Source organism: Equus asinus, chromosome 8, assembly GCF_041296235.1.
Source record: "Equus asinus isolate D_3611 breed Donkey chromosome 8, EquAss-T2T_v2, whole genome shotgun sequence".
NCBI classification, from domain to species: domain Eukaryota; kingdom Metazoa; phylum Chordata; class Mammalia; order Perissodactyla; family Equidae; genus Equus; species Equus asinus.
Genome location: NC_091797.1, coordinates 20279826 through 20299065, shown reverse-complemented (window position 1 = coordinate 20299065; position 19240 = coordinate 20279826). Strand labels below are relative to the sequence as shown.

Sequence of the window (19240 nt, the reverse complement as noted above, 5' to 3'; positions counted from 1 at the left end):
CCATTAACCTGCACTGAGACAGAAACAGAGCATTATCAGCATCCCAGAAGCCCCCTGTTGGCCACCTTACAGTCACTACCCTCTTTTCTGCCTGGGGTAACCACTATCCTGACTTCTAACTTTGTAGATTAGTTTTGTCTGTTTTTGAATTTTATATAAAGAGGATCATACAAAAATGCACTCTTTCCCTTCTGGCTTTTCATTCAATCTTATTTTTATGAGATTCATCCTTATTGTTACACATAGATGGACTTTATTCATTCTCACCGCTCTTAGTATTGCATTGTGTTGATACATCACAATTTATTTATCCATTCTACTATTGATGTTGGTTGAGCAGTTTCCTTTCTGGTTATTATGAAAAGGGTTGCTATGATCATTCTCTTACATGTCTTTATGCTCAAGCAATTTGTTGTTTTAGTTCAATAGTAGGTTCCTGAGATTCATCTGTGACATTGTGTGTAGCTGTTGTCCATTCATTATTGCTGATAGCATTCCATGGCATAAACATTCCACAATATAGTTATCCTTTTACTGTTGATGTCTCCAGTGCTGCTATAAATATTCATACATTCTCCTGGAGCACATATGCACATGTTTCTCTAGGGAATAATTTCCCAGCTGGAGTACTATAGCTCCTTTCCCCCAGTAGAGTTCTGAAAAACAGTAGGCCCACTCATTCATTTTTTTAAATTTAATTTAATTCTTAAAAATTGAGAGATAATTCTCATACCGTAAAATTCATGCTTTTAAAATGTACAATTCAGAGGATTTTTTTTAGTATATTCACAAGGTTGTACAACCATCACCACTATTTAATTCCAGAACATTTTCATCATCCTGTAAAGAAATCCCATACTTCTGAGCAGTCACTCCCGTTTACTCCTTCCCACCAGCCCTTGGCAACCACTAATCTACTTTCTGTCTGCATTTTGGACATTTCATATAAGTGGAAGCATACAATCTATGATCTTTAGTGTCTAGCTTCTTTCGCTTAACATAATGTTTTCTAATGTTCATCCATGTTGTAGCATGTATCAGTACTTCATTCCTTTTTATGACTGAATAATATTCCATTGAATGGGTATACCACATTTATTTATCCATTCACCAGTCAATAGACATTGGAGTGATTTCCACATTTTAGCTGTTACGAACAATGCTACTATAAATATCTGTGTACACGTTTTTGTGTGAAAATATGTTTTCTTTTCTCTTGGGTATAATTGCTGTGTTTTATGGTAATTTTACATTTAACTTTTAAAGAGAATGCCAAACTGTTTTCCATAGTGGGTACACCATTTTACATTCCCACCAGCAATGTTCCAATCTCTCCACATTTTCTCCAACACTTGTAATTGTCTGGCTTTTTTATTACAACCATCCTAGTGTGGATGAAATAGTATCTCATTGTGGTTTTGATGTGCATTTCTCTAAGGACAAAAGATGTTGAGCGTCTTTTCATGTGCTTTTTGGCTATCTGCATTTCTTCTTGGGAGAAATGTCTGTTCAGATCTTTTGCCTATTTTTAAATTGGGTTGTTTGCCTTTTTTGTTGTTGTTGTTGTTGAGTTATAAGAGTTCTTTGTATATTCTGGATTCTAGACTCTTATCAGATATACGATTTGCAAATACTTGCTCCCATTTTGTGAGCTGTTTTTTCATTTTCTTAATAGTGTTCTTTGAAGCACAAAAGATTTTAATTTTGATGAAGTCCAATTTATTGTTTTTCTTTAGCTGTTTGTCTTTTAGGTGTCATATTTAAGAAACCACTGTAATCTGCAGTCACAGACAAGTATACCTACATTTTCTTTTAAGAGATTTATAATTTTACATTTAGTCTTTCGATTCATTTTGAGTTACTTTTGAGTACAATGTGAGGTAGGGATCATTCTTTTCCATATTGCTTACCCAGTTTTAGGTTCATATCTATTCTGGTCATTTGTCTGTCTTCCCTTACTCATTCTGATGTGTATTTCAGGGAATTACTTTTCCAGGCTCCTTTACCAACTGGCTCCCAGGAAAGGTCAGCCAGTGGAGGCATTAGTGGAAGATTAGAGGACAGATGGAGGGGCAAATCAGAGAATCTCTCTCTTTCTCACTCAGCCTCAGGTAGTGTCTCCAGCATTTGCTGTCTTGCTTCTGTGATTCTATATTACACTAAATGATTCTTCCCCCTGTAGTTTCCAGAGCCTCAGTATGGTCCCATCCATGCTTCTGGCTCCTGGGTGGCCCTACTTTCTGAGTTCTGGTAACAAAACCTACTCCTGTTGTTCCTATAGTCCTGGGTTGGGAGCAACTACAGCTATTGCTGACCTCTGGACTGCTTCATATCCCTTGTTGACTTCTCAGCTCTTCCATAGTCTGCAAATATCTTTATTAAATTCCCCTTGCCAAAAAACAATACCTAGAAATGTTTCTGCTTTCTTCATTGGACTTGACTGATAAAACATCTAACATTTTTTGTTAAACGTTTAAATAGTTGCCAAAGATGCCATTTCCAGTGTAATTATTGACATTTAAAAATAAAACCTATATGTCACTCTTTCAGATATATTTAGTGCAAGCCAGATACCATAGTGATGTGAGGCCACACTCACCCATTTAAAAAATATATGAACAAGATCCGCATCAGTTAAAAGTTTTATATTTTTTGTTTTTATCCCACTTCTCCCACAGAAAGTAGCTTAATGTATTATATTTTTGTGCTTTAAAGTCTTCAATTAATCATGCTAGACTTTCTCAGCAGCAAAAATAGGTACCTAAATTAAAACGAGAAATTGTGAAGGATCCCAGATCCGTAGTTTCTGTTAAAATACTTCTTCTGGTCTGAGTTATTACCATAGTACATAATTGATGAAGACAACATAAATACATTACCATTTTTTATAAATAATTATTAAACATGAAAGTTATAATCTTTTTGAAATGCATCTCTAAAGGCGTTGAGTGAAGTGGTACTTTGGTGTCTTGATTCATGGAGGTTCTGTGTGGCAGCCTGGAGATTTTTCTATGGCCTGGGGCAATGCACAATAGGAAAGGAAGATGGCCAGGAGGTATTCTTTCTTTTGCAAAGTGGGAAAAGGGAAAAGAAAGAAGATGGGAAGCACAGGTAAGGTCCCAGGCAGATCACTTTTAGGAAGGAGTATGTATGACTTTGAGGATTTGGAAATTAATTCTTAAAACTATCTGTGCTCCTGGAAAGTTTTCATATCCTCTTGGGGTACATATAACCCAGTATTTTGTGGGAAATTATCTTGAGGCAAAGGTAGCCTCTAAGAACACAAGGGCAAGCTATTTGTCACTGAACAAAAGGCTTACAGACCACCTTAAGATTCTCGAATCAGGCAATTTATTGAATTAATGGAAAACAGAGGGAGAAGCAAGGGGATAGAGATGGTATAGATTAATACACTTAGGATAGGGTGCAAGCAGGAAGGAAGGATTACGCTACCTAGACTTGGAATTATGCAAAGTTCATATAGCTCATCTCCTTCTCTGATGGCATCAACTTTCCCTTGATGGTGTGGTTACAAGCTGGAGCTGAGATTTGTGCAAGAGTGCTCTGCAGAAGGAAGGTGCCTAGAACCAATACATACTTGCTTATGGTACACCTGGCTACAGTTGTAGCTTGCCATTTAGATTGATGGGCAGCTACAGAGTTTATTGGGCAGAGGACACACGAGCCAGAATGGATGTCCTCAATGAGATGCCAATTTAAGACCTTCAGAATATTGAGTGCCTTCTATATATTTACTGTATCATGAATATTTGATGCTTTTGGTCCCTCTATCCCTTCCAACTGATGTTAAGCACATATACGCTCTACTTTTATGTCTAACACATCTCACAAGCTACTAGATTCTATATTTAGTTTCATGTATCCTCCCTATTTGTTTCTTTGATTTTCTAGAGCAGAATGAATATTCTTAAATAATACAGCAAACCACATTACACGGGGTTTGAAGACCACCACCAAAGCACAAGGGCTGAGATATTGATCCCTGAGCACTCCGAACATAGCGCGGGCTGAGGTGGATGGGGCTGCACTCCCCTGCCTCCAAGCACAAGCCTCTCATTTCTTTACTCCAGTATAACGTACAAAATATTGTCATTTTCTATGTGTTTCATAACTGGGGTAGATACTTGGGTGTGGAATTGCTAAGTCACAGAGCATATGCAGCTTCAGCTTTAATAGATAACGCCAAACTGTTATCCCCAAGTCTTTTTCCCCAACTCATATTCTCAATAAAATGTGAGGAAGTTCCTGTTGCTCCACATCCTCATCAATATTTGATAATTTCAGAAAGAACTATAGAATTTAATAACATGAAAAGTTCCTATTTGAAAACACAGAAAATTCAAGTCTAAACAGAATTTTAAATAGGTTTATTTGTTCATTGACTAACTTCAAAAAATATTTATAGGCACTTATTGTGTTCTAGATTGTGTTAAGTGCTGAGGATAAAAGATGAATAAAACCAATCCCTGCCGTCAAGGGACTTACACTGTATTTAGGAGACATTTATGTGAACAGACAATTCAGATGATGAGTGCAATAATGGAAGTAAATGCAAATTGTAGTCGCACTGATGAGGGAGAGAGAAAAATGTGGCTGAGTTTTGGGCAAGGGATATTAGGAGATGTGCAGGCTGGGATTTTTCATAAGCTCTGTTTGTTTTCAAATTTGGGTTTCACCTTTTAAACTCTGTACTTGTGGCTCTGTGATGATAACTTGAGAAGGCCAGATCATGAAGGGTTTATCCTGTATGATAGATGAGATGAAACTACTGGAGAGTTTTAAGCAATGCAATGACATGATTGAAATTATATTCTAAAAAGAGAACACCGATGGCAATGTGGAGGATGGATTGAGATTGAGATGGGTATGAATGGTGGCAGGTCAACAAATTAGGAGTCTGTTGCAGTTGAGATTGAAGATGATAGAGGCCTGAACTAAGGCAGTGGTAGTGGAGATGAAAAGAAAATAGATACGAATGATATGCAGGAAGCAGCATTAATAGAATTAGGTGATAGACTCGAAGTGGGAAATGATGGAGAAGGTTAGTTTATCACGATACCTAAGTTTCTACTTAAGGCGGAATATTCATTCATTTAATCAACTAATATATATTGATCACATACTTTATGTCAGACTTTATGGGGGCTATCTAGGGCTACCATGTTACACCAGGGGACACTATTCACATTGTGTACACATGGAATATAGTAGAAATAGTATTCCTTGCACTTCGTCAGTGGTGTGGTTCCAGATTATTTGTGAACCAGAAAAACATAGTCCCTACCATTATGGAACTCACAATCCTATGTACAGTGGTACTCACAATCCATTAACCAAGACGGACAAAAAATGAGGACTGTCTATTGTAGGCCTTGGGAACATATATGTTGTCCCTTATCTCCCTTTCTGCTTGAAACAATGAGCTGGTTATATTGGACATATTGACCTTGAGGCATTTATGGGATGAATCTTCAGATGGAAATACTGTGAGGCCAGGGGACATGTTGGTCTGGAGCCCTTGTTCAAAGTTTTATAGCGAGTTAGTTAAAAAGATGTCCCAAAGTACTCCCCAATTTACAGCTCTACCCTCTCTTCTAAGATGTGCCGAGAAGAAACATAGTTCACATGCGGTCCTGTTGCTCTGCTCCTGGAAGGGAGTTCAAAGGGAAGAGACCAAGTCTCTACCCCAATACAAAGCTTCTCAAAGTTTTTTTCTCTCAAGGGCTCCAAATTGCATGCTCTCCAACTGAGAAGTTCAGAAAATGGAGCAAAATGTCTTAAAATTATCAAGGCCACATAGATTTTTTCACATAATACAATAATTTCAAGGGTGGAGTGAATGAATTGAAACTATTTTTTATACATATCTAATAAAAATTACTGATGGATTCCTTAGGCTTTATTTAGATATGCCTCCCCTCTTTTTTCAGTGACAAGTACAAAGCAGTTTTCCAACTATTCTTCCAGTTTTGTAGTTTTTAACACTGACTGTAAGAAATATTCCACAGAAAGCTTTGAATAGAAACATTTTTGCTAGATCTCTGCCTAGAGGGATTTTTTTATAGTTGAATTTGTAAATGCTTGCAAAAGAAAGTTGAAAATGCAAAGACTTTCAATTTTCAAGGCTGACTGTAAGACTAGTTATGGCTCTTATGCATTATACTTCTCACCTCATTAATATGGTTTTCACAATTCATTTTATCACAGATGCTTTTGAAAAAAGGTATTTATTTTTGCATGAACCAATACTGTCAGCCTTAGAGAAGCCATTATTAAATCTCGAGGGACAATATATAATAAATTGTAACACCTCAACTAGTTTTCATGTTTCCACCATAATAATACCCTTCAATAAGGATAAACAGCAGTGAAGCAAGTTAAAAACAGAAAAAAGACTATACTCAATGAAACTACTAGATGCAACCCACATTTTCAGCAATCTTGGAGAAGAGTAAGCTTTAAACTAAGTAAATCAGATGAAGATCTGGAACATTTCATCAGTTTCTTTCTTACTGGAAAATAATGAGAATAGTGTCACCCAATAGAATTTTAGATTTGTTGATTAGCCATGTACATATAAATCTGGCCTAAATGTTAAGGTTAAAATCCTAATTAAGACTTGCCAGGAAGAATGAAGTAAGGAGTTTAATCTTAAGGCATGTGAGAAATCCCTATTACAGAACGCCTAAGAATCAACATGTCATGGTTAAGCCTCAAACTTGGTCATCGAAAACTATAGAAAGTCAGAGGTTTTGCTTAGGAAATAGAAATAAACATATTCCCGGGGCAAAGATGTGAATGAACAGAGAAAGAGCTGTATTGACAGGGGAAAGAACACTGGCCAAGTAAGCTTTTCTTTTTTTTTTTTTAATGTCTCACTTTTTTTTTCCACTCTCGTGAAAATTTACTTTCACAGTAGCACCGGTAGGGCTCGTCTCTTACAAAACTTCTGTAAAGATTTGATAATGGATTCCATTTAATCTATTAAAAGAATTTAATTAATTTCACACCAAAGATACACTTATAAAAATGAAAGATAACAGGCCCTAAGTGTATTGTGTTTGCAAAATATTTTATTTAAATAAAATTGAAGATAGTTCTTCTAAAAAAGAGTTAAACAACGAAGAAGGCACATCTTTGCCTTTTTAAAACTGCATAGTAAGAAGTAGATGATCTGTATTTCTTTTTTGCCAAAGAGTGATAGCCAGGTACACACACACAAACATGCACTTCCCATACATAGTATCAAATGTCAAACTCTCCTGTACCATCTGCTCTCGGGACCTCAGCTACGTACTGAAAGTTTTAAGATTTGTTCTTTTGTGGGAGAATATGGAATTATCGCAATTTGTATTTACATTTAGTAATATATTTAAAAAAAGGAAAGATGGTGACCAAGCTGAGAAGTCAGGAATCCTTCTGTAAGTTCTGTGTATGTACCCACAGAGCCAGGGCTGGGCCAGGATTAGGACGAGACGAATTGAGGCGCTCACCTTGGGTGGAAAATTTGAGGAGGCTCTAAGAAGCCTATTACTCAAGATAATATTTTAATGCAATATTCTTAAAAATCAAATTTAATACCAAAAGATCCATGATGAACAAAATATCAAAGCTTTATTATTTACTTTTTTTTTGGTGAGGAAGATTGTCCCTGAGCTAACATCCATGCCAGTTTTCCTCTATTTTGTATGTGGGATGCCACCACAACATGGCTTAATGAGCGGTATGTAGGTCTGCACTGGGAATCCCGGCTGGTAACCCCAGGCCGCTGAAGTGGAGCGCATGAACTTAACCGCTACACCGCTGGGTCGGCCCCAGGATCAAAGCTTTAAATAAAGATGGGATCCACCCTGCACTTCTAGGGCTCTTCTGCGTCACTCTACTGCTGGCCCTGCCCAGAGAAGCTTCCATTCAACTCTCCTGTTCAGACCAAGCAGGGTAATGGGCTGCAACAGTGGGACAAGGACGAACAGTATGGCTTCTGGACATTCTCCCTCTTGTAAATGTATACAAGTTAGGAATCATGGTACCAAGGCCCTCTGAGACCTAGATATAAGCAGCCTAGCCAACTTTACTTCCCTACTACATTACAATACTCCCTTCTAGACAGGATGGTCCCTTTAACGTTCTGACAAATTTTTTTTCCACTTTGGTTTAGCCAGCATTTTCTAAAGATACTTCAAAGACCTTTAAATCCACTGACAAGCAATAATTAAATAACTTTGGGAAATGGTGTATTCTAGGTTCTTCTCATGGAGACTCAAGATGCATATAGCATATTAAAGGCTGGGAGAAAATTGGCAGGTCTAGGTCTATTTTGTTTAATCCAGTGTTTTTCTGATTTATTTTACAGTAGAGCCATAGCACTGTCTAGTCTCTGACTTCAAGCACAATAAGGCAGCATCATCTAATCCTGCTCCCCTCTTTTCCTGGGTGGTAGCATTTTGCTCCCCTGACCCTGCAGGATATCTATGCACCTTCCCTGGCCCTGGCTTTTTATCATATCTAGCCGTGGACCAGCTCTGGAATTTTTGCATGTGGCTTTATTTATGTATATTTTAACTGAAGTGTGGACTAAAGGATTTCATGGAAGATGTCAAGAGGACTCTGGGGGGGAAATATTGACCAATTTTACCTCTACTCTCTGTCCATACCTTCTCCTCTTAAGAATATACGCCTTCTAAGGATATACTTATCAGACCTATCAGGTAGTGATAAATCATTTAATAGATGATACAATGATGGAAATGCTTATCTTATAATGACCCAAAATGGAAACCACTGTGAATAAGAACTCTTGGGGGCCAGAAGTTTGAAACTCTAGCCTATCAGTCTGGGAATAATGAGGAAAGAGAGATCACATCATAATTCCAACAAGGGAAGTTTAGTATAAAGAATTGCTGACTATAACAAGGGATTGAAGTATCAGAGAGTTGGCTAGGAAGAAGTAAAGAGAACCCTAAGGACTACAGGAATGAGAGCTTCCACTACACTCAGGACTGAAGTAGAGCAACCAAGGGAGAGTCTTCCTCCTTCCTCCCCCTGGACTGAGATCCAGACCTTGTTGGGAGAGCATGGCCTTGGCTCTCTGGATGGCAGACAAGTTGCCCTGGTGGAACTTGCTGGATCTGTCCTCTAGGGTGCTCGGGAAAGCTGTTCACGAGTAGGTGTCTTGCCAGAGGCACACTGCTACAAAACAGCCAAGGGTGGAGGGTGCTGGGGGAAGCTGCTGGGTGCTGCTGAGGGCTGCGCACTGTGGGAGCCTGGCACTGGAGAAACCACCCTTGCTGCAGCAGCTGGGCCCTGGGGAAGCTGCATGTGTGTGCACTGCAGGAGCCAGAAGGACAAGGTACATGTGCTGCGCTGTAGAAACCCTGCTGTGTGAACACAAGGGGATCAGGAAGCAAAACCCTTTCCCCCTGTAATGTCTCTCTAATGCCCCCTACTGACAAAACATCAATGCCACCTGGGAAGGAGAAATATTTAAAGGGCCCAGATCCATTTTCACAGAGCAGGTAAAAAGCATGAATCTGGATGCCAGAGGCAATAAGTTGATAAGTGGCAGACCTAGGGAGGAAAAATGATTTGGAAGAAAAATAGTGACTTGTAGGAATGTGATTGAGGAACAAAGCCCGCCCAACAAAAAGATAATTCAGGGGAATCATTTGAAGTCAAAGAAGATAAAAGAATCCTTGCTTATAGAACTTGATCATGGTTCAATGGGAAGAAGAAAGTGCTTTCTCTGGGAAAAGTCTAGTTCAGGAAAGTCTGGGGAAAAACACTGGAGGAAGAGTTTCTGAGTATGACATCAGAGGAGCAAAAAAACCACTTAGGATGGTGCCCTAGAACTGGCATCCCCTAGGATTGCAGCTAATAGAACCAAGTTGCTCTCTTGGTATCCTATTTTTTTTCTCTTCTATTTTTCCTACCTCTCTAGTTTTTGCAAATATCTCACACTGAGCAAATGCTGATTTTTGTACCTTGTTAGATGGACTGAGAATATTATGATTTACATTTCTCACCCTGATGGCAGGGTGTGGAGAGGGGACAATGGTTCAGGCCACCATCCCAAAGTCTAAAGTGAAGCTTTGGAACCCTGGGCAGTGGGATTAGAATTGGATAGCAACCTTCCTTGGTGCCTTGAAGATAATATGTGAGCATATCAATAAAGAAGGGTTAAATTACTACAGGAAACATTTAATTTTAGGGTGTTCTTAGATGTTTCATCACAGACCTCTGTAAACTTTACATGTAATATTCCACTATTTCTCAAAGAATTCTGCTACTGCCCTGGGACAATTACCAACACCAAAATACCAAATGGCTGATTCCGGAAAATTAGTTTTATTTCTCTGACTCCTGGTTAATAAATTAGCTCTTTTTAGAAATTACACTGGTCTCTTCAGGTGAATAGGGTGTCATTTAGTAAGTTGGTATTTTGGTCAAACACAATACATATCACTTTAGTCAATGACATTCCTGAAGAGCAATGATACAGGCATCCCAAAAGTGTGCTTCTGAAAGGTCACATAGCGAGTGTCAGCCTTTTCATGACGATGTCTCCTCTCTTATAAATGCCTGAAAATGTCCATGTGAATGCTAACTGGAACGACATGGCAAGGTTTATGATGCTAAGCCCTCCACTGCAAACATTTCATCTCTTGTTACAGCCATGCAAATCATTATAAGTCCATTGACAAAGAGAAAAATTCAGTGAACTTAAAACAAATCATACAGTATTTAAGTGTATAAAAAATTAAAATAGAAAAAATATGTCAGAAAGCTTTGAGATCACTTAAGGTATTAAGCTAACTATCTTAAAAGTACATACAGTATAGGACTTGCGAAAATATTGTATACCAGAAAATTCTTGGGAAGCTCGTTTATGTTTCTTGTGTAAGCATCTGTAAAATAGATAAAATAAACCTATTGAAGCCTTACCTATTTTTTTCATGTTCAGGCTACAGGAAAATTTCTTTACTCTTTTCTCATCTATGCAGTTAATGTGCTCCCACTATGAAGGACACTGGAAGATGCTGGCATATAGAGATGTGTAACACAATGGTTCTTAAGGAGCTCATGAAAAAGCATGAACCCATTCTTTTCTCTTTGTTTCCGCACATCCAAAATTATTAAGTGAAAAATATTTGTCTAATTAACTAACATTTTATACAGAAAAGAATAAGTTAAATGAAGCATTTTTCACTTTTAAACGACTAATCTGGACCTTATACACACTCCATGTCAATATCTCCTTTAGTATCTACTCCTTTCTGCTGTCCCATTTCACCAGGGGCCTGTATTCTATTCACTTTAGGGCAGGGATTGACAAACTTTTTCTGTAAAAAACCAGATATTAAATGTTTTTATACACATTTTATATTTATATTTATTTTATAATCTTTGTCACAACCACACAATTCTGCTGTTTTAGGTGAAGGCAGCTCCAGACAATACATAATTAAACGAAAATAGCTGTGTTCCAATAAATCTTTATTTGTGGACACTGAAATTTGAATTTCATATCATTTTCATGTGTCATAAATATTACTCTTCTTTTAATTTTTTCAAACTATTTAAAAATGCAAAAACCATTCTTAACTTATGGGTTATACAAAAATAGGCATCACGCCAGATCGGGCCTAGGGGCTGTGTTTCACTTTTCATTAAGAAAAAGTATATATAAAATAGTGGATAGGGGTTAAAAGAAGAAACCTGAATGAAAGAAGCATGAGTTCTGTTCCCAGTTTTGGGGATTCAGTTCTTTGATTAGATAAACAACTTGACCACTTCACATCTCATTTTCTTTGGAAAGTCAGAATTGGCAGGTGTCGTTACAAAACAGTTATATTAAATGCTAAAGGAGATGGTGGGGGAAATCATGCTTGTATCTCCTGAAGTAGCCACCTTTTCAGAAAAATGTATGCTGCTTTTTATGCCATAATATGCAACAGAAAAGATGAATGCTTCTGAAGAGGAATCTAGTGGTGATTTGTTCTGAACATTTTGAGGTAGAAGAAAATTTAAACCCAAGAATGAGATCATGCAAACTGTAGCACAAAATACACCTATGTAAAATTTCATGGTTTTCCTATGTGCCTACTATTACCAGGAGAGGTCCAGTTTAGGGGTCTGTAAAAATGTTTTTTTCCTTTAAGTACAATACTCTGAGCCAAGACATCATCAGTTCCAGGCTCAGTCAGTTCCAGTTGAAAGTGTGAATGTTCAGCAAGAGGATATTTTTGAAAGGAGACTGAAAATTCGCTGTGCCAGATACCTGAAACGTTGTTAGGGTATTCAGTGGAAAATTTCATTTCCACATTATAAATAACTGTAGGATATTTTAAGGGATCCAAGACTAGTAACTTCCAAGAGCTGCTTATATTAGCTCCACTGAAATGTGAAATGGAGGGAGGATGCCCAAGGAAGGCTATAAAGTTGAATTACCGGATATCATTAATTAAAATAAATAAGTCACCATTGATTAAATCGCCCTTAAAATCCCTAGTCGAGGTACCCAACCGTTGAGGCCTGCATATTTCGCCATCCACCAAGTAAAACAAAGAAAGGACAAAACAGCGATGGAGAAAGAAAGAGGAAATTCCCCAAGATGATTACTTAAATTCAAACTGCCCGAGAATTTATTCAAAAAAGCCTGTCTGGTCGCCCATATTTGCAATCTTGCCTGTTACTTAGCGTCTTCAAATTTTCTGGAAGTTCCCTGTTCTGCGGACTTCCTGGGAGGAAAAGGACAACCCTAGAGCAGGCGGCATATCACCTACTATGGTAGGAACTGAATTTCTCTCTCCCTTTGACCACAGAAATAATCCACTTCCTGTAACTTCTCCCCTCCTTTGCAGCCCCCACACATTTAAAACCAAAACAAAACAAGTCAGAGATCTTTGTCGGACAGTGGTACAACGCGCCCAAAATAAAACTGCCTTGCTAAAAGGCAAATAAATAAATAAATAAATAAAAGATGTGAGTGTGAGTTGTGTATGCGTATTTACGAGTGTCAGGGTGTGGATGTGCGAGAGTGCGTGTCCGAGTGCCTGGAAGCGGGTGTGTAAAAGCTAGGAGAGTAATGGGTACAGTTGAGGCGTCTTTGTTTTTTGGAGGGGCAAGCCTGGCTTCCCTTGGCGGGGCGGCTGCGTGCAGCTCGGGAAGACTCGACCCCCGTGCGTTCAGGCTGCGCGGCGGTGCCCGGGGTTAGAGCTCTCCCCTGTGACCGAAAAGATAATTAAACCTCGCACGCGCAGGAGACAGCTTGGTTCCTCCGGGCGCACCAAGTTCGTCGGGATAAGGGGCTTCTGTACCCCGGCGGCGCCAGGGCTCGGAGGCCAGTAGGCTGGGGGCGAGGAGCAGGTTGAGGAGGGGGTGTCATAGCGGGTGATGCAGAATGCGTCACCGAGGGTGGCAGGCGGCCGTGGGAAAGCAGAGGAGGCGCGAGGGACGCGGCGAGGAGGCTCGCGGCTGTGGGGGGATTTTTGGGAGAGGCGAGAAAGTGGAGAGAAAAGTGGGAAAGGGAAAGACGGACGAGGGAGGAGTGGAACTGTGAGTAGAGAAAAGGAAGGTAAAAATAAGGCCCCAAAGAGGAAGGACAGAGCTGTGTCCCCTGAACCCCATCCTTACTCGCGCCTAGCCCTCGTCCCCCACCTCCGCTCCCGCTGTTGGAAGCCCCTCAGTCGCCGGCGCATCTCTTTAGAGGGCAATCCAGGTCTCCAACTCATGCAACTGCAGCCCTCCAAGTTCATCTTGCGCTTCAGATGGGCTCCAGTCGGTGACAGGAATCAGGTCTTCTCTTTTGCGTCCCCCCCTCCCCGCCCCCGCACGTCTCGAAGCTCTTCCAGGCCCCCGCAAAGGCGCAGACCCCCGAGCGCCGGCTCAGCCGGTGGAAGCAGAGCTTTAAAAACCGAGGGAGGGTCGTGGCAGGTCGCTACCAGGGCGAGAGAGGCGTTCGCGCTAAGCAATAAAAACACCGATTAATGGGTACGTCAATTGTTTTAAATAAGATGAAGGGCCGATAAGTGATGACTCAACTATCTTTCTTCCTTAATACTCCTAGGGGGAGGCATTATAATTTTTCATTTATTTTATAAAATCACATTACTGTGTCAGCTACCCTATTAGGAACCTTTGAAACTTTGGCAGCTGATGATTCTTTTTGCAAACACGTTTTCAAGCTTTGGGAGGTTTAAAGGAGTTTGACAGTAAGCAAGGAACTTAGCAGTACACAACATGGAGTGGAAACGGCCCTGTGCCCCCTTCTCAGGGGTGCAATACCCTCAAGCGGATTTCCCGGCTTCTGCGGGCGCCGCACATTGTTTTATTTGTTTTGAAGGCTCAGAGTTTGAGGCTGGTCGGAGACACCCACGTGCTTCTGACTCTCATCAGCGTAATGATCGCCTTAGCCAGAGTCGTGTCTATATAAACCACAAAAACCTAATCATTAGAAATCCCAGCCTCCAAAAACCACATTTTAGGTAAAACTGCCGCTTTTTTTCCGCGCTCCTTCATCCTTTCGACCACAACTTTTTGGGGGGATCCAAAGTCGCTTTTTTAACCCACATTGGGAAATAAATACATAAATAAATAGCCCATTTGAAGCATTTTGAATATTTTATTTTGTATTTTTAATCCCCCTCCCCCCCAGGAGTGGTGGGGAAGAAAGTCAAGACATTAGACTTAGTTTTAGATGCAGAATGGACTTAATAAAAGATTCAAATTCATGGAAAACTGCTGGGGTTTTTCCCCAGCAAGATTTTTGCAACTTATTTTAATCACCAAGCTGACAGTTTTCCAGTCATTAAGAAAACTCATCCTTGTTCTCTAGGAACGACAAGTTTGAATATAGAAGAAAAAAGTGTCCAGCCACTCACTTGAGTTTCTAAAAACTATTTTGACAAGTGTCCCCTCCACCCCAATTTTTTTGTGTCATTTAAGACAGAAAAGCACCCAAACCCTGAAAAATCTTTTTTTCCCCAGGAGCCGCTCCGGCAGGGGTGGGGGTGGGGTGGGGGAAGGGTGAAGAGTGCTGAGAAGTCAGCACAGACGCTCAAGAATTTTCCTTCCTCCTCTCCTGAAGTTACAACGAAAAATAACGACAGTCAGATCAGCCGGCGGCTCTCTAGCGTCTCAGCTTCAACCTCGTCCGCCCGAGAGGGGGTTCCTTGTCCTGGGGGGGAGGGGGAACGAGCAAGAGGACGCGACCAGGCGAGATTCCCCCTACACCCGGGCCGCCTCTCTCGGCTTCGGAAGCTGCGCGCGGCGTCCGGGGGGCTCCTTCTCGCGGCCGGCGGGCGGCGGCAGCGGCTGCGATTCGCAGGCTCGAGATCCGTTGCCCCGAGATCCGCTGCCCGCGACTTACCTCCTGGCACCTCGAAGCGCGAGGGTCAGGGGAGCTTTGCAAGTACAGGAGGGAGTGGATGCAAGGAGGTGGCGGTGAGAGGGCAAGAAGAGGAGAAGGGAAAGGAAGGAGCCGAGCCCGGGAGCCGGGTTGGCAGCCGCCGCGGCAGGAATCTGAGTGTGCAGCCGGCGCGGGGGGAGCGGCGGCCGCCGCGGAGGAGGCGGCGGCAGCGGCAGCGGCAGCGGCGCGGGCGGGCGGCGGCGCGGACGCCTGCAGCTGGGTAGCTGCGCGCGGCGCGGCGCGGCGGTGGCGGGCGGCGCGCGGCTATGCAGACCCCGGGGCTGGACTGCTGAACTCACTCCGCTCGGCCGCCGGACTCGAACTCAGAGGGGGCGCCAGCGCACCCAGGACGTGGTGCCCCAAGGGACCCCACTCCAAGCTGCAAACTGAAGCCTCCCGCCTCTCCGGGCCAGATACATCCCCGCGCCGGTTCGCAGCTGCCAGCCCGGGTGTTCCAAAGGCTCCGACAGGATCAGCGCCTCCCGGGTCACCCCACCCGCCAACCCAACTGCACCGCACCGCCACCGCTGGGCCCCGTCAGACTCCGCCCGGCAGTCGGCTTCGTCGAACTTGATTTCTCACCTCCTCAGCCCCATCACCTCCATCCCCTTTCCCCCGTCTCGCCTCCACCCCCCCCAATTTCCTCCTCCTCGCCCCTCATTTCCACCCTCCTCCCCCTCCCCCGGCCACTTCGCTAACTTGTGGCTGTTGTGATGCGTATTCCCGTAGATCCGAGCACCAGCCGGCGCTTCAGCCCCCCCTCCAGCAGCCTGCAGCCCGGCAAGATGAGCGACGTGAGCCCGGTGGTGGCTGCGCAACAACAGCAGCAGCAGCAGCAACAACAGCAGCAGCAACAGCAGCAGCAGCAGCAACAGCAGCAGCAAGAGGCGGCGGCGGCAGCGGCGGCGGCGGCGGCAGCGGCTGCCGCAGTGCCCCGGTTGCGGCCGCCGCACGACAACCGCACCATGGTGGAGATCATCGCTGACCACCCGGCCGAGCTCGTCCGCACCGACAGCCCCAACTTCCTGTGCTCCGTGCTGCCCTCGCACTGGCGCTGCAACAAGACCCTGCCCGTGGCCTTCAAGGTAAGCAGCTGCGGCCGCCCCCCGCCCCCGGCTGGGCGCCGCGGGACCTGCCTGCCGGCGTCTCCCTGCCCGCGGGCGCCGGGGCCCGGACGGCCTCTTACTTTGGTGGTTCTGACCCGAGGGACCCCCAGCTGGCCCTCTTTCTCGAGATCACCCGGCGGGCTCAGGGCGCAGTGACCCTGGGAGAGAGATGTTTCCCTCTCCCACCTGTACCCGCAGCCACCACCGCAGCCCTTGTCCCCTTTATCCGTTCATCACCCGTCCAGCCTCCCGGCCAACGTTCTAACCCACTCCTCTGAGCCGTCTCCCCTCCCCCCAAGAGCCCCCAGATGCCCACTATTTGAGCCGCCACCCCAACTTACTCCACCCCGCCCCCACCCCCCCAGGGGCGAGGATCCCCGGCATTCTCCCCCGGACTCCGGGGCATCCCCTCTCTCCGGGCATCCCGGCGACCCCGCACCGCAGGCTGCCCGCGCCGCCCCTGCAGGATTCTGCGCGCTCCCACCCTCCTCCCTCCCAGCCGAACGCCCCACCACCCGTCTCAACGCCCCCTTCTCTGGCCCGCTTCAGCCTCAGCGGCCCGACCGGGCTCGGGGGCCAGTGTTTGTGGGGTGCCGGCGCCAGGCGTTCGCGCCCGGGGCGGGGCGCCGGGTGCCGGCTGCAGCGCGTGGGCCGCGTTACCGGTGTCCAAGAGGGTCCCGGGCGAACCTGGGGACTCGGGGAGTATGAGGGGGAGACAGGACGGGGGCGTTTGCGGGGCTTGCAGCCCCGCGCCAGTTCCAGTTACCGGAGGAAGGCGGGGCCGCCGGGGTCGGCGCGCGCCCCGAGGCGGGGGAGCCCCGGAGTCCCGGGCGCCGGACCCTCGAGCGCGGGGAGGCGCGGGCCAGTGGAGGGGGCGGGGGCTCGGGCCGCCTGGTCCAGCGCGGACCCAGCTCCCCGCCGCGCCCCGCCCGGGAGGGATGAGGAAACCTGTGAAATGCCTTCAGTTCGCCCGCCTTGGAAACTGAGGTGAAATGTGCAGATTGGTCTTATGATGACTTTTAGAGGACTGAAACCCCAGGCGTCCCTCCAGCTTCTGAAGGGTCGTGGGAGGCTCGGGCCAGGAGCCTGGGCGCGGAGCGAGTGACCCCCGGGCTGTGAGAGCGCCCTCCGCGCGCCCCGCGGCCTCCTCCGCCCACTCGGCCCGTTAGTTCGAGGGCGGGTGTCGGCAGCGGGATCGCAGGCAGCGGCGCGGCAGGTTGAGGGTGGAAGGTCCCGAGCCTCTCGCCGGAGCCGGATGGGTCTCCGAAATGCGATGCGGCTTTCCCCGGGCAGCCCTCGCCAGGGGGAGACGCGGAGCCCCCAGGGCCGAGCGCGCGGCGGGTTGATGGGGAAACGGGTTCCGGGGCTGTCCTCCCTCGCTGGCCTGGACGCCGGGGATGGAGGGGGCGGTGAGCCAGACAGAGAGCAGAGCGCGCTCCGAAAGGCGCTTCCGGCCCTGTCTGGCCTCGGAACTCGGGAAGGTGGGCCTGGGTCCCCGGGGTTCTGGGGTCTATGGAGAGCAGGGTAAGCAAGGCCTTGGGGGAGGGGGAAAATGAGGGAGGAATTGTGCCAGTTCCTGCCTTCTGGACCCTGGGGCCAAACTCCCATGGGCCACTGGCCCCCACGCACCGATTCAGATTCCGTGTGTGGGTGGGGTGGAAAGAGGAGTCCAAGTCAATTAGAGCTGGTTATCTCGCTAGGTCTTATATCAGAGGAGAAATCAGGATGAATTGTTATGGAAAGGGGATGTTGCCTTCTGGGGCAAGTTTCATTTTGCAGTTGGCTTAAGAAATGTGTGTGTGTTTAACCGTCCCATTTCTCTTTTTGTGAGCCACCCGTTTTGTAGGTTATGTTTTCTTCCTTGAAATAGGAAAAACTCAAAATGTATGTGCGTTGTAGAAATTTGAATTTCCATACAAGAGATGTCTTTTACAGTGTGCATCGTCCATAGGCCTAGAAGTTTCTAATTAGCCATATGTCAGAAATTTGTTTCCGCCAACCCGCCCCCGCAAAAAGCCCCCTCAAAACACAAACAAAAAACCTGAATGAGAACAGCAAATAATACAAATAAGTAGATGTTTTGTCTGTGCAGTGCCACAGGTCAGGATATGTGAAAATAAATACATTTTTAAAGATACCGTTTAGATGTTTGATAGGTTACATTCCGTGTGTTCTGGTAAACATACTTTAGGTATAACTCTTAGGTTTATGCCGCTGAACTGGTGTTGAGCATTAGTATTTTGGATGGAAAGGATGTTTTTGGCATAATGATAGAATGCAATTTAGTTTGAGTGTTTCTCAGATGTTTTGGTTGTCTTTAGGTTTTCTCACTACCACCTTTTAAAAATGATTTTGAAAACAAATTGCTTTCTTTGCTGTTGGTCACACTTGTTAATTACAGAGTAATTTGACTTTGAAACAGTAAACAAAACCATAGATAACACATGGACATATAAAATTGTATATTTTAATTGAAAAATAAATTGAGTTAACTTAAAACTTGAGCCTCAGTGTTTTCGCCCCTCCATGCTTGTGTTTAACAAAATTCAAATAGCCGATGATAGCTGAGTGCCACTCAGTATAGAAGCTTTGTCTCTCCTGAGAAAGAGGTGTAGATATTTTGAAGATACGGATTTTGACAACAGTTTTTATTTTCATCTGAACGTTAGTAAAATCAACCTTACTTTCAAGATAAAAGCCTGAGAGC

The 19240-nt window shown here is 44.5% G+C and overlaps 1 protein-coding gene across 7 annotated transcripts in view; it reads left to right on the top strand.

Moving 5' to 3' along the window:
* RUNX2 (RUNX family transcription factor 2) overlaps nt 1-19240 on the top strand; it is a 315890-nt gene that overhangs the window by 73484 nt on the left and 223166 nt on the right. For 6 of the 7 annotated variants that reach the window (XM_044776782.2, XM_044776780.2, XM_070514822.1 and 3 more), the window contains exon 3: nt 16157-16512. In XM_044776782.2, coding sequence (XP_044632717.2) covers nt 16157-16512 — 356 coding nt within the window. Of the gene's footprint in view, nt 1-16102; nt 16513-19240 lie in introns of those variants that run through there. The other variant, XM_014837484.3, reaches the window with a different exon arrangement.